The sequence below is a fragment of the Cervus elaphus genome, chromosome 13, assembly GCF_910594005.1.
Source record: "Cervus elaphus chromosome 13, mCerEla1.1, whole genome shotgun sequence".
Classification (NCBI taxonomy): domain Eukaryota; kingdom Metazoa; phylum Chordata; class Mammalia; order Artiodactyla; family Cervidae; genus Cervus; species Cervus elaphus.
The window spans coordinates 48,645,863-48,661,934 of NC_057827.1; the positions used below are offsets into that span (position 1 = coordinate 48,645,863).

General features: G+C 34.4%; 1 protein-coding gene across 9 annotated transcripts in view; it reads right to left on the minus strand.

Moving 5' to 3' along the window:
• RALGAPA1 (Ral GTPase activating protein catalytic subunit alpha 1) overlaps positions 1-16,072 on the minus strand; it is a 216,638-nt gene that overhangs the window by 125,014 nt on the left and 75,552 nt on the right. For all 9 annotated transcript variants that reach the window (XM_043921232.1, XM_043921231.1, XM_043921230.1 and 6 more), the window contains 4 exons: positions 9,319-9,467; positions 5,899-6,028; positions 3,828-4,065; positions 2,443-2,604 (listed from right to left, as the gene is read on the minus strand). In XM_043921232.1, the coding sequence (XP_043777167.1) occupies positions 2,443-2,604; positions 3,828-4,065; positions 5,899-6,028; positions 9,319-9,467 (679 nt within the window). The remainder of the gene's footprint in view (positions 1-2,442; positions 2,605-3,827; positions 4,066-5,898; positions 6,029-9,318; positions 9,468-16,072) is intronic.

Here is a 16,072-nt window from a genome sequence, read left to right on the forward strand (position 1 = left end):
GATACAAGTTAAATTATGGTACTGTCATGTAACGTACATCTGATGCAAGGTGTTGGACATTTTCTGACATGCAATAATCATTAAGGTATAGCATTACAGCTTGACTTCATCTCCTTGCACTCTTGTCTTTCTTACTCTACACTTCACTCACTCTGGCCTCTTTACTCTTCCTTAAATAAAAGCACACTCTTAAGACTACGGCTTTTATTCTTTTCCTTCTGCCTGGAACACTTTTTCCCTAGATGGTTCCTTTCAGTTTATTCAGGTCTCTCTTCTTGTATGATTAGACAGGTCTTCACTGACCTCCCTATCTAACACAGTCCCATTTCTCTATCCTTATACTCTTCCCCCTTACCCTGTTTTACTTTTCTTCACAGCATGTAATACTGCCTGATGTTTGGTTTATCTGATTGTGTCTCCCCTGACGCAAGAATTGTCAGCTTCAATGTATTAAGTTTGTTCTCACATGTATCCTCAATGCTTACAACAAAGCTTCCACTGTGAGTACAAGTATTTTTCATTTGAATGACTAAAAGCCATGCATACATTATACTATATGCACAGTTTTAGAAACATCTTCAAAAACTAGTAATAGCAGTTATTTCTAGTGAGGTGACCTGGGTGGGTGAGGAGCAGTGATGCAGGAATGACTTATTAGAACACATATATGCTTTATCACAGTTTGAATTTTTAACTATGTACATTCCCTAAAAAATTAAAAACTTAAGAAAATATATGTCTAAAGAATATCCTAATCTAATGTGTTGCCCCTTTTAGTACTTTCTAACTTTATGTAAGCACCTTTCTAAACAAAATTTTTTATGCATTAAACTTTTGATTGGTCAGTCCAATGAACAAGCCAGATAAGATTTTGACAGAGGTATTACAAAGTAATTATAGTCAGGCATGCACTTAAGATGAGTATTTTAATCATTATATGCTTTTATAAAGATTAGAAATATGCCATCATGTTAGCCATGATTTCTTCTCATTAGACACCTAAGATGTTTTTGTGCTTCCTTAAACTTTTATCTTTCACATTAAGCATAAATTACCTCTATAATCAGAAAAATATATATAACCTTTAAAAAATATTCTATTTTTAAGTAAAATAAAGTAAAATTTTAAACTTAGAAGAATTCCTTCTTAACCAATACAGAAATATTTTCTATACATGTGACCTTAACATAAAATGAAGAAAGGCATTTCAGATGTAATCAACATGTTCCATTAAAAATTTCAAAATATAATTCTATACCAAAGTGTCTAAGTATTATATTAATGTTTATCCAATATCCTTTTTCCTTGTATAATTTCTTACTCTTCTTGCTTGACATACATCAGTATAATTCTATAGTTATTTTACAGGCAGGAGACAACTGTGAAAGTATTCTTTTGAACAATTTTAAACTAAACATTTTAAATTCTTTTAAACCCTTTAATTTCCCTATTCTCTACTTGTTTCTTCCTTTAGAACTCTAATTCTTAACACTTTAGAACACCTCATTTTATAGAGACGTATCCTACAACAACTTTAAATTTATTTAAAATAAGTATTTTTCATTGACTCTATAAAATATAGATATATTCCCACAAAAAAATTCCACTTTCATAGAATCACAGATTGTAAAGCCTAAAGTAACTTCAAGCAATTTTTGTTTCAGGCATGTGAGATATTGTCATTCCAACTACACAGATGAAGTAAATCAAGCCTAGAAAGTTCAGTAAATTATTCAAGGTTATCTGGCTACTTAGTGATGAGAGTGGAAGAGATGAGGACAAAGTCCTCTTGCTTTTCACTGCAGCACTCTTTCTACTATGATGAAGGCCAAGTTTTAAATCTGAGAGGTAAAGAAGTGAGATGGTAACCAGGTTCACAGTATGCGAGTGATCCCACATCCAGAAATTCTTTCCATCATTGACCTCTGTTGATATTTCCAAGACTAGAAATGTCTTCCCTACCTGTTAAAGGCAGCAAGGAACCTAGCAATATACTCTACCTTAGCCTCAGTTGCCTATAAAAAGAAAACGTTAATTCCTCACTGGAAGTCTGTGCAGCCAATATAATTACATAATTGTAGCACTGAAAATAAGCTACCCTATTTTTCATGTTTATTAGAAACTGCATCAGTTAATGCATGAGTTCTGTAGAGTGAACCAGAGTTCTACTTCTCAATTCTGTAAAATAACAATTTTAAATTATTGACATCAATGGTAAAATAAACTACATAAAAACAGTAATGTAAGATACATCTTACTAGCATAAAGGAATAACACAGTATGTCATCAGACTCCAAGTATTCCTGAAAAAAATTTTGCTACAGTTTTTCATTTAACAACAAAAAAACAACTGATAGGAAAACTGTGTGTTTACATACATTGTTACTAAGAACTATAAACGTATGGCTGCATACAATTCTCATGATTTTAAAAAGTACATACCAACAGTTTTTTGCCGTACTATACTCCTTGCCTTTTCTGTGCCTGGGGAACCAGTGGTTGTTGCACTTCTCTGCCTCATTGGGGCTTGGCCAGGCTGATCACGACTCCATCCTCTAGAAAATGACTTGTCAACTGAAACTTTCTGAAATTCGTGTCCCACTCCTAGAAATGCAGATGTTCAATCTCAGTGCACTGTTACCTCATCAATAACTGCATCAAATTATGTATGCCATTCTGCCTCAGATTCTTAGGTTTACTCATAAAGTAACTAAATAACATGCTTGTGTACTGAAAGGGTTTACTGAAGTTTATTGTGTAAAAGTCACATTCCAAAAGTGAGGCACATTTTAAAAAATACACCATCAACAATAAGCGATAATAAATCCTCTGCCACCCACTTGTTTCATATAGAAGTGAAACATTTGGACAACCAAAAAAGGATAGAAAATGAACTAACCAAAATCCATCCTGTGAAGGAAGTTACTCTATCTTTACCTGCCAATAATAGCCACTTAGAAAATAAACAGTCCAGGAAAAAGTAGTTTGCTGACATACTTACCACTCTGGGCTGTTAAGTATGAAATGTGACTCGTGTAATCTCTAGATAGCAACTAATTATTAATAACAAAAAATCTTAGCAAACTCAATATTATACAAGTCTTCCCTGGTGGCTGAGTAGGTAAGGAATCTGCCTGCAATGCAGGAGACCCAGGTTCAATCCCTGGGTCAGGAAAATCCCCTGGAAAAGGAAATGGCAACCCGCTCCAGTATTCTTGCCTAAAAAAATCCCATGGACAGGGGAGCCTGGGAGGCTACATCCATGGGGTCACAAGAGTCAGACATGACTTTAGTGATAAAGCACTATTACCAGTATTATAAAGACATGTTTCTTTGATATAATCACTATGTTACTGTCCCTCTCCAGCTTTTTAACATTAGACAGATATATAATCCATAGTCAGGGAATGTTTGGTTTTAGTTAAAACTAAGGAAATGCTTTCAAAGGAATTTCTCAAGTACTTCTTTTCAAATACAGTAACATGAAATCACCTTCTAAGTTTTCATAAAAATATGTGTATGATAAGAAGGAAGAGTGTTTTATAATTTTTCAGTTTGGTTAATTGCTAAAAATAAAATATTTAAGATTCTGAACTACTTAACTTTATTAGATATGCACAGAACCACTGAATTTAAGGCTCTTCAATAACAGTTACAAGGTAAGTACATGTTTCACTGTTGAAAATTTTTAACCTTCAGGGTAAATTAAGGAGGGAATAATTAAGAGAAATTATGACTTTCACCTTCACTCCTCCCCCTGGCTTGATACTCCCAGACCAAATTATTTAAACAAATTTATATGAAGCATCTCTGTGAACAACTCTTACCTTTCCCTTTGTGCTTTTTTTGTTTCTGTTCACTCAGCTTATCCAGTGGTAAATCACTGAGATCCAAACTATATAAATTTCTAGCTAAAACTTTAGTTAGTGTCTCCATAGTCAGCGACCATTCAGTGGCTAACTCTTCCCAATAGGTCAACGATGACAATACTGAGAGTAAGTCATCCCAAAGTTCTCGAGAGATGTACACATTTAGATTTGCTTTAATCCAGGCAACTATAAGAGTCTATAAAGACAAATAATCAGAAATAATAATAATGAAATATGTTCAAAATCAATTATTAAAAAATTATCCCCAAACCAGTAGAACTTTACATCACATAATATCCATGATATCCTTTCTTGGTACATAATACTTATAAAAGTAACACATGCACTCATTAGCGTCTACTCCAAATTTCAACAGCTGCCAATTTCCAACATTCTAACATTAGGACAAGTTACCAAAACTGAAAAGAAATCTCCCTAAAGTTTAACTACCCTTCATGGTACGTTACATTAATGTTAAGTACACATTGTTCAAAAAGAGGTAAGTCTCCACATCATTACAGATTGAAATAACTGAGTAATTAGTAGTTACTGAACTAACTACTAACATTCTCAAAAAAAGATTGGAATCACTAACTACACAATTTGAATACTCTAAAAGAAAAAGTTACTAGAAATGTATTTAACTTACTGATACATGTTTCTGAAAATTTGTATGTAAACTAGAGGAATCGGGTGGAGAGGGAGGTGGGAGGGGGGATCGGGATTGGGAATACATGTAAATCCATGGCTGATTCATATCAATGTATGACAAAACCCACTGGAAAAAAAAATAATAAAAATAAAAAATTTAAAAAAAAATTAAAAAAAAAAAAAATTAAATTTGATTTTAAAGACACCAGTGGAATTAAAGGTGTTCTGTACAAATTCAATCATAGAATAAAAAACTTATTTATAAAAGGGCAGAAATTACTGATCAGACTATACCCTTGAGACTTCGTAGAATTCTACTGGAGATAAAATCCTACTGAAGAAACAGTCACAAAATAAGTGTTTTAAAAGTGTTAACAAATTTTACATAAGTTTAACATTAAACATAAAGATAAAAATAAGCAGAGTTTATGACATAAAACAGTAATAACTAGTACTTTCCATTCCATTCAGAGAAGAAATTATTCCATATAGCAAGCAAAATTGTATCATCCAAAATAGCACTCACCACTGGGTTAGTTCTAATGATGAGGGGGGGAATAAAAGACTAATGAAGTCAAGAGGAATTTAAATAATAAATGTAGCTGATTTGAAAGATTTATTCACTATCAGCACAGAATTTTAGGTAAACTAGCACTATCTGGGAAAAAATATTAAATTGAAACACTACACTAAATGGCCAAGAATTAGATCTGAGATCGTTTTTATCCTTGACATTAAGAGCCATTTTATCCACGTGTTTATATTTAATGTCTTGTCTTTAAAAACACATTATTTTGCTTTCTGTTTCCCAAATAATATACTACACATGTAAAGTCAGTACTCTATCCTTCGGTTGGAAAACACAACATGTAATTCCTATATAATCAATTACTACTGATAATTCAAATGAAGATGTGAAGAGAATAAAGTCTTACAGTATACCGTGATGGGAAAGAATCTTGATTTACTTTTTTTTAACTACAGAACAACTTAAAACGAAGTTTTGTTTTTCTAACAATGCCAGAGACTTGGAAACTCATAAAGCAAACAATTAAATCATTACCACAAAAACATCTGGCAGCTTTCTGCAATCATATGAAAGTGTACCCCACAAAAGATAAAGTAAATGTCATCAGTTTAACACTTTTTTCATAGGCCTGATTGGTATTTCATCTATTCTGCTAGGCTGTTAGTTTGTATGTATGGCAAACATACTACTTAGATACACAACTTTTATTTGGCTCTACAAAAGCTCCTTTAATATGATTTCTGATTTAAAGCTTTTTTCCCCAGGAAACAAGTTCAGGGCTCAATGAATCTTAAGAAAAATTACATATCTATCCACCCATTTATCTATTTATTTATTTATTTTTATTGCCTGGAAAAGTGGTCCTGCAAGTCGACCTGCCAAAGTCATATTTTTTTTCCCCTGGAACTGCAGAAAAGCTTGTGATGGCATCTTCAGTACAGACTCCGTGACTCTGAGCAACACAAGCAGCATCTGTTCCCTTAAAGTAAAAAAATTAATTAATTTTTCCTTCTTGCATATATTTGCTTTTGGTTAATGAATAACTTTGAAATTAATATTTGCTATAAAAATGGTATTATCTTTCAATAATTCAAATATCTTTCAAATTTTCAGAACTCTTTAAATATTAAAATATAAATTTTCATTTTCCAAATCTACACCAGCCATTTTTCAGCCATAATATCTCTCCATCAAATAAAAATTTGTACAAAAGCTGATGAGTTAGGGGTGAGAATACAGAGACTGCTCCCATCCCCCCACCCCACAAATCAAGCAGTGACCTTATGGAGCTGTCTGAAGAACACTCATTTGTCTTTACAATACAGTTCTACCTTGATGCCTGTCTACCTCATTCATCTTTACAACACGGAGAAACTACATATCTAGAATTGTACCAGGTTCAATTTAAAAAACTGCATGCTACTTTAAGACTGCTGCTGCTGCTAAGTCACTTCAGTCGTGTCTGACTCTGTGCGACCCCATAGACGGCAGCCCACCAGGCTCCGCCGTCCCTGGGATTCTTCAGGCAAGAACACTGGAGTGGGTTGCCATTTCCTTCTCCAATACATGACAGTGAAAAGTGAAAGTGAAGTCGCTCAGTCGTGTCTGACTCTTCGCGACCCCATGGACAGCAGCCTACCAGGCTCCTCCATCCATGGGATTTTCCAGGCAAGAGTACTGGAGTGGGGTGCCTTCTCCGACTTTTAAGACTAAAAGAGCACAGTGAGCCTGATGAGAAAGCAAGGATCATTACTCCTTTCTGTCCTTTCTAGTTTGGTCATCTTTCAACTGTTTATCCTCGATGTGTACCGCAAGTCACCCAATCCTATTATATTATCCTTACCATGCCTCTCTTTCCTTAATGCTTAAGACCATAAAACTACCTTGTTGCACCTGGTAATTCAAAAACTGACTCAACTACATGCCAAAAAAAAAAAAAAAAACCTGACAAAGGGGATTTCGGGCAGGTATATAGACAGACTAATAGCCCAAGTCTCTATCACAGCTTCCTCTTCTTTGGCTTGTCTGCAGGCCCATTCCAGGCATAGCAATATGTGGGACAGTCCACGTGAGAAATGTGCCAGAGGCAGCAAGAGATCCCAGATGTAGGTATCATGGTTTTCTGGGAAGTGAGGGCAGAATTAAATATAAAAGTATCCCTCAACAAACAATATCTGAACTTATTAACTAAACAAATATATGTATTCAGCTCATGAAGTAAAAATCAGAGGTAATGTATTTGTAACCTTTAGGTTTCCAGTTTCACTATATGAAACAAAAAGCCATTTAAAGTCAACTACACATTCAATAAATAATGGATTTTCCAAGTAAAACTTTCTAATTTGTGGTCAAACTCCAATTCACTCATATATTATTAGATAACTTTTCACTTTATAATACAATAATGATTTTAATTATAAGGTCTTGCAAATTCAATGTAAATATGTGAGTAATCTTTCATAAAGCTATGACTTCAAGGGAACCTACAAAAATTTAAAGTTGTGTTCCACACAGAAGTCTCTCACTTTAAGCTGGCTCAAGACCATTGATTCAAAGCGTATGAAAAGAAAAAAAGGGGAGGGACTACCAAAGAATGGTTCAAAGTAAAAGTTATTGGTGGACAATAACTTGGGCTCTGAAGTCAGAAGAACCACAGTTCAAAACAAAGATAAATTACTTAATTTTACATGGTGATTCTTAGGCACAAAGAAATTATCTACCTCATGGGGTGCTACAAGGATTAAGAAAAAATTAGATGTAAAAAGATTAAAAAGATGTGACAACAGAAAAGTGCTCCAAATAAGTTAATAACAGTAACTACTTCTAACTATATCAATATGGATAATAAAAAGTTTTTTAAAAATAAAACTATTTTCCTATATGTAACAAAACAAACTAGGCATATTCTTTTACTGAGTACTCCCACTTTTAAAGAATGAGTCAAAAGAGGAAAATTATATACATAGTAAGGATGTTCACTGTCCTTCTCTCCTCCAACAACAAAATAAGTAACTACATGTCCAGCAAGAGGTTAGTTAAGGTTTGGTACATACATATGGCATAACACTATGTGACTCTATGTGGTTTGGTGAACCAAACGTTCACCAAAGGACAAACAATGATTACCTATAGAGAATGAGCTTCTGGGAAACTTTCATTTTCTTTCTAAAACTTTTCTTTGTTTGAATTTTACAATGAACAAGTATCTTTACAAAAACTGAAGAACTGCTCTTCTCATCTTTCTAAAAGTCCTTTTTTTCTTTCAATTAAATTTTTATAGAGTATCCATAATAAATGATACTGTGCTAAGAAATGTAGGAAATATAAAGACAAGACAATTAGTATATATCTTGTAGAGCATCTTAATTCAGTGAGGTAAACATACATGTATACAAGTAATTTAGGAACTAAGACAATTTTGAAAAGATCTGCAACATAGATGATGCTATTTAACCATCTCATCCTCATCTCTGTTGTAGATCTTGTCAAAATTGTCTTAGTTCCTAAATTACTTGTATAAATGTCCATCACCAACTGGACGGACATAATTTGAGCTAACTCCAGGAGATGGTGAAGGACAGGGAAGCCTGGCATGCTGCAATCCAGGGGTTTGCAAAGAGTCAGACATGACTTAGTGACTGCAAAACCACAAAACGACAAAGGTAAAAACACAGAATGAAAGGAAGAGAACGGAAAGAGGAAGAACATGTCAGGAAAGGAAGGTAGACTCTAAGGATAGTTATGGTAACAACAGGAAAAGATGACAGGAATTAGATTCTCTCAAGAAAATTTCAGATTGCTTAAAAGAGAGCAATTTGATAAAGTTGGCAGGTAGGAATGCATCCTGCAGGACAGAATTTAGGCTTGAGAAAGCGCTAAAAAGTAGTCAGGAGCCTGACTGTACAAGGCCTTGAATATCAGGTTCAGGAATCAGGCATTCATACACTCAAACATTTATTCAATCATTCATTCAAACATACATAAATTCATTTATTCATACATGCATGCCAGTATTCACTCCTGGGGAGGCCATCAAATGCCCACCTTAGAAAGATAAACAAAGGGATCTTGTAAAGTTTGATCAAAGATGTTTGAGATAAAGTGAAGGAGACCATTGTTGCCATCATGATTATTACCTAAAATGTTATAGTCATTCATTCATTCAATAATGAAAGCCTGTACAATACTGTTACCAGCCCTATTGAGACACTATTCCTCTAGAATTTACTATGTGCATATACACTATAAAAAAAAAAAGCATTTTTTTACCAAGTCTTTTTGTCCATTGATACTTGTACAACCATGAACCGATATATGTTAAGAATTCGTTTACACATATCTGTGTGCTCATCCAGAAGACTTTTTATCTCATTTGCAGGCTCAAGAAGAAATATGTTTGAAGAGTTTATAATAAACACCTAAGATAAAAGAAATCATAAGCTGCTTGTTACAAAATTTAAAGGGAAAAAAATCAAATTGCTAAGTGATCTACAACAAACTTAAAAGCATTAGACTGTAGGTTAATTCTAATCCTGCTTCTACCACCAGCTTGATATGGGAAATTTAAGTTCATTAAATCTATTTTTATGTTTATCTAGACAAATATACGGTTACTAGCAGGCACTGAAAAAATAAACCAAGTGAAAAACAGCAAGTTTTAAAAGTGAGGCTTTAACATAATAACCTTACTGCTGTCACAAAATGGAAAGAACAATAAAAAAGTAAAAACAGTTTAGGATAAAAGAGGATAGATACCTCAATCAAGATGATAGATACCTCAATCAAGGTGAACTTTCTGAATGAAGTGTTCAAAATCATCTGTTTTCTTTTTTCATGTTTATTGATTTTGTGTGCATATCTGTTTTGTTAATAACAGGCTGCATATTACAGTACTACTAATCAGGATCCATCAATATGTATCTTTAATTAAATTTATTATAATATCATTAATTATACTTTGTTATAGAGGACAAAGTTGTTATATTAGTGACAGGTAAGTGCAAAGGTTCTCAAAACACTTTGGAGGAATAGAACATTACATCTACTGTGAATCAAGGACATTTACATCTTCCATACCCACAAATCTGATTTAAATTCCCTGGATGAACTATAACAGAATATAGTTGTAAAATCATGTGAGCAAAGAATACTTAAGCTAACTTTAACATCGTGAAAAGAGCTGACTCTGTAGGTCTACCAACACTGACTAAGAAAAGCTTAAGAGAAGCACAAATAACATTAGAAATTAAATAAGGATGTACCTACATACCCAGTGGAGAATTTTAAAATGATGGTTTAGTGAAAAACTTTATGCCAATAAAACTGAAAATTTAATAAAATGGATTATATTTTGTAGATAAAACATAAACTGCCAAAACTGACTCAAGAAAAAATAGAAAAGAGGTACAATACAAAGACAGGGAACTGCTAATCAAGGTATCCCTGATCCATCCCTAAACGCCAGGCCTATGCTGCTTTACAGGCAGAGTTTTGTCCAGTTTTCCCAGAAAATGATCCCTATTTGACATAAAGTGTTTCAGAAACAAAAAAAGAAAGAAAAACTGCCAAATTTATTTTTATAAAACTATAACCCAGTTATCAAAAACACATAAGGACTATATAAGAAAAGTAAGAGATACTTCAGAACATACAGACGAAAATCTTCAAAAAAGTAGCAATTCAACTCAAGCAAAATATAATACTTTATGACCAAGTAATAATTACCTCAGAAATGTAAGAATGCCTTGACATGAGCAAAGTTTAATAATATAATGTACCTTATCAACAGATTAAAATGTGAAAAGGTAGACTCATCACATTGCATAAAGAAAAGCATTTAGCACTTACTCATTTTTTTAAATTTACCACACTAAGAGAAAAGGTAAAATTTCTTAATCTGAAAAAGAGCATTTATCAGGAACTACAGCAGATGTTTTAACATCAATTGAGCTTGAAAAGTTCTGCCTGAGCCTGAATATATGGAAGTAGTGGCCAATATTCAAGAACAAGACAAGGATTCCTCACTATCATCTCATTGTCCCGGGGAACCCAGTAACCAAAGGAAGTGACAGGGAGCAAAAAATGAACATAAATAAGGATGACTTAAAACAGAAAAGAAAAAGGTCAACTATGTAGCAACCTGGAAGAAAAATGTTCCTAAGAAAAGGAAAAGCAAGTTTAAATGACCTGAGGTGAAAGCCGGCCTAGCATACATGAGGAATACCAAGTACAGAGTGAAGTGAGGCAGGGGAAAAGCAGTGGGAGGTATGTTGAGAAATAAACGGAGCACATGAAGCAGAGCTTCTTATACTGCCAGTGGTGAGGTACAGGTTTTCCCCCAAGTCTTTTGCAGACCAATCCTATTGTAAAATACAATTTTAAAAAATGAATAGGAAAAAGGAAATGAGAAGAAGCATGCAAAATACAAACCCAAACTTCTCATCAGAATCAAGAGATATTAAATGACTTAAGTTTCTAAACTTTCACTCTCAATTTTGTAACTACTTGTGGGTTGGCACTAGCCTGTGGACCACATTCTGTGAGGAGCAATGATGTAAAGGCTTGACAGATCACTGGGAAGAACTCAGTGATAATGAAAAGTCACCAGAGACTTTAAAACAGGAAAATGACATGATCCGATTTATGGGATCCCTCTGGCTATCGGGTTGAGAATATACCACGGTGATGGAAGGTGCAAGACCAGAAGCAAGAACAGTAATTAGAAATTTAATGCCTATTCCAGATCAAAGATTATTGAGGCTTGAATACAAGAGGTAGTGTGAGTGCTGAACAGTAGTCAGATTCTATATACATTCTGAAAGTTGACAGGATTTGTTGTCAAATTAGATATAAGATATAAAAGAAATACAGGAAATCAAATGGCAACTGGAAAACAGAGCTGCCATCAAATGAAATGAGAAAAACTGCAGGAAGACCATGTTTGTTGAACAAGTATGTCAAGTTTTAGATACGTCAAATTTAAGATGTCTAGTAGATAGTCAAGTTAAGATGCCAACTTTGTTTCTTAATGAGTCTTGCTAATGGCTTGTCAATTTTGTTTATTTTTTCAAAAAACCAGCTTTTAGCTTTGTTGATTTTTGCTATGGTCTCTTTAGTTTCTTTTGCATTTATTTCTGCCCTGATTTTTAAGATTTCTTTCCTTCTGCTAACCCTGGGGTTCTTCATTTCTTCCTTCTCTAATTGCTTTAGGTGTAGAGTTAGGTTATTTATTTGGTTTTTTTCTTGTTTCTTGATGTAAGCCTGTAATGCTATGAACCTTCCCCTTAGCACTGCTTTTACAGTGTCCCATAGGTTTTGGGTTGTTGTGTTTTCATTTTCATTCATTTCTATACATATTTTGATTTCTTTTTTGATTTCTTCTATGATTTGTTGGTTATTCAGAAGCGTGTTATTTAGCCTCCATATGTTTGAATTTTTAACAATTTTTTCCTGTAATTGAGATCTAATCTTACTGCACTGTGGTCAGAAAAGATGACTGGAATGATTTCAGTTTTTTTGAATTTTCCAAGACCAGATTTATGGCCCAGGATGTGATCTATTCTGGAGAAGGTTCCGTGTGCACTTGAGAAAAAGGTGAAGTTGATTGTTTTGGGGTGAAATGTCCTATAGATATCAATTAGGTCTAGCTGATCCATTGTGTCATTTAAGGTTTGTGTTTCCTTGTTAATTTTCTGTTTAGTTGATCTATCCATAGTTCTGAGTGGGGTATTAAAGTCTCCCACTATTATTGTGTTACTGAACCAAATTAACAAAATTAGAAATGAAAATGGAGAGATCACAACAGACAACACTGAAATACAAAGGATCATAAGAGACTACTACCAGCAGCTCTATGCCAATAAAATGGACAACTTGGATGAAATGGACAAATGCTTAGAAAAGTATAACTTTCCAAAACTGAACCAGGAAGAAATAGAAGATCTTAACAGACCCATCACAAGCAAGGAAATCGAAACTGTAATCAAAAATCTTCCAGCAAACAACAGCCCAGAAACAGATGGCTTCACAGCTGAATTCTACCAAAAATTTAGAGAAGAGCTAACACCTATCTTACTCAAACTCTTCCAGAAAATTGCAGATGAAGGTAAGCTTCCAAACTCATTCTATGAGGCCACCATCACCCTAATCCCAAAACCAGACAAAGATGTCACAAAGAAAGAAAACTACAGGCCAATATCACTGATGAACATAGATGCAAAAATCCTTAACAAAATTCTAGCAAGCAGAATCCAACAACATATTCAAAAAATCATACATCATGACCAAGTGGGCTTTATCCCAGGAATGCAAGGATTCTGTAATATCTGCAAATCAATCAATGTAATACACATTAACAAATTGAAAGATAAAAACCATATGATTATCTCAATAGATGCAGAGAAAGCCTTTGACAAAATTCAACACTCATTTATGATTAAAACTCTCCAGAAAGCAGGAATAGAAGGAACATACCTCAACATAATAAAAGCTATATATGACAAACCCACAGCAAGCATCACCCTCAATGGTGAAAAATTGAAAGCATTTCCCCTGAAATCAGGAACAAGACAAAGGTGCCCACTCTCACCACTACTATTCAACATAGTGTTGGAAGTTCTGGCCACAGCAATCAGAGCAGAAAAAGAAGTAAAAGGAATCCAGATAGGAAAAGAAGAAGTGAAACTCTCACTGTTTGCAGATGACATGATCCTCTACATACAAAACCCTAAAGACTCTACCAGAAAATTACTAGAGCTAATCAATGAATATAGTACAGTTGCAGGATATAAAATTAACACACAGAAATCCCTTGCATTCCTATATACTAACAATGAAAAAACAGAAAGAGAAATTAAAGAAACAATACCATTCACCATTGCAACAAAAAGAATAAAATACTTAGGAGTATATCTACCTAAAGAAACAAAAGACCTATACATAGAAAACTATAAAACACTGATGAAAGAAATCAAAGAGGACACAAACAGATGGAGAAACACACCGTGTTCATGGATTGGAAGAATCAATATTGTCAAAATGGCTATTCTACCCAAAGCAATCTATAGATTCAATGCAATCCCTATCAAGCTACCAACGGTATTTTTCACAGAACTAGAACAAAGAATTTCACAATTTGTATGGAAATACAAAAAACCTCGAATAGCCAAAGTAATCTTGAGAAAGAAGAATGGAACTGGAGGAATCAACCTGCCTGACTTCAGACTCTACTACAAAGCCACAGTCATCAAGACAGTATGGTACTGGCACAAAGACAGAAATACAGATCAATGGAACAGAATAGAAAGCCCAGAGATAAATCCACGAACCTATGGACACCTTATCTTTGACAGAGGAGGCAAGGATATACAATGGAAAAAAGACAACCTCTTTAACAAGTGGTGCTGGGAAAACTGGTCAACCACTTGTAAAAGAATGAAACTAGAACACTTTCTAACACCATACACAAAAATAAACTCAAAATGGATTAAAGATCTAAATGCAAGACCAGAAACTATAAAACTCCTAGAGGAGAACATAGGCAAAACACTCTCCGACATAAATCACAGCAAGATCCTCTATGACCCACCTCCCAGAATATTGGAAATAAACGCAAAACTAAACAAATGGGACCTAATGAAACTTAAAAGCTTTTGCACTACAAAGGAAACTATAAGTAAAGTGAAAAGACAGCCCTCAGATTGGGAGAAAATAATAGCAAATGAAGAAACAGACAAAGGATTAATCTCAAAAATATACAAGCAACTCCTGCAGCTCAATTCCAGAAAAATAAATGACCCAATCAAAAAATGGGCCAAAGAACTAAACAGACATTTCTCCAAAGAAGACATACAGATGGCTAATAAACACATGAAAAGATGCTCAACAGCACTCATTATCAGAGAAATGCAAATCAAAACCACAATGAGGTACCATTACACGCCAGTCAGGATGGCTGCTATCCAAAAGTCTACAAGCAATAAATGCTGGAGAGGGTGTGGAGAAAAGGGAACCCTCTTACACTGTTGGTGGGAATGCAAACTAGTACAGCCGTTATGGAAAACAGTGTGGAGATTTCTTAAAAAACTGGGAATAGAACTGCCATATGACCCAGCAATCCCACTTCTGGGCATACACACCGAGGAAACCAGATCTGAAAGAGACACGTGCACCCCAATGTTCATCGCAGCACTGTTTATAATAGCCAGGACATGGAAGCAACCTAGATGCCCATCAGCAGATGAATGGATAAGGAAGCTGTGGTACATATACACCATGGAATATTACTCAGCCGTTAAAAAGAATTCATTTGAATCAGTCCTAATGAGATGGATGAAACTGGAGCCCATTATACAGAGTGAAGTAAGCCAGAAAGATAAAGAACATTACAGCATACTAACACATATATATGGAATTTAGAAAGATGGTAACGATAACCCTATATGCAAAACAGAAAAAGAGACACAGAAATACAGAACAGACTTTTGAACTCTGTGGGAGAATGTGAGGGTGGGATATTTCAAAAGAACAGCATGTATACTATCTATGGTGAAACAGATCACCAGTCCAGGTGGGATGCATGAGACAAGTGCTCGGGCCTGGTGCACTGGGAAGACCCAGAGGAAACGGGTGGAGAGGGAGGTGGGAGGGGGGATCGGGATGGGGAATACGTGTAAATCTATGGCTGATTCATATCAATGTATGACAAAACCCACTGAAATATTGTAAAGTAATTAGCCTCCAACTAATAAAAAAAAAAAAAAAAGATGCCAACTTGGCAGTTGAATATTTGAGTTCAGGACTCTTAAGAGTTCAGATAATAAGTCTCAGACTAGAAATAAAAAGTATAAGTTGCAGTGTATAGATGACACTTAAAGCCCTAGGAATGGATAAGATCTAGAAGACATCAGTAAGTTTACACAGAAAAGATAGCCAAGAACTGGTTCCTGGGTACTTCAGCAAGAAAAGTTCAGAAATATTTTGAAAAATCAGTAAACAAAACAAAACAAAACAAAAAAGAAACCAA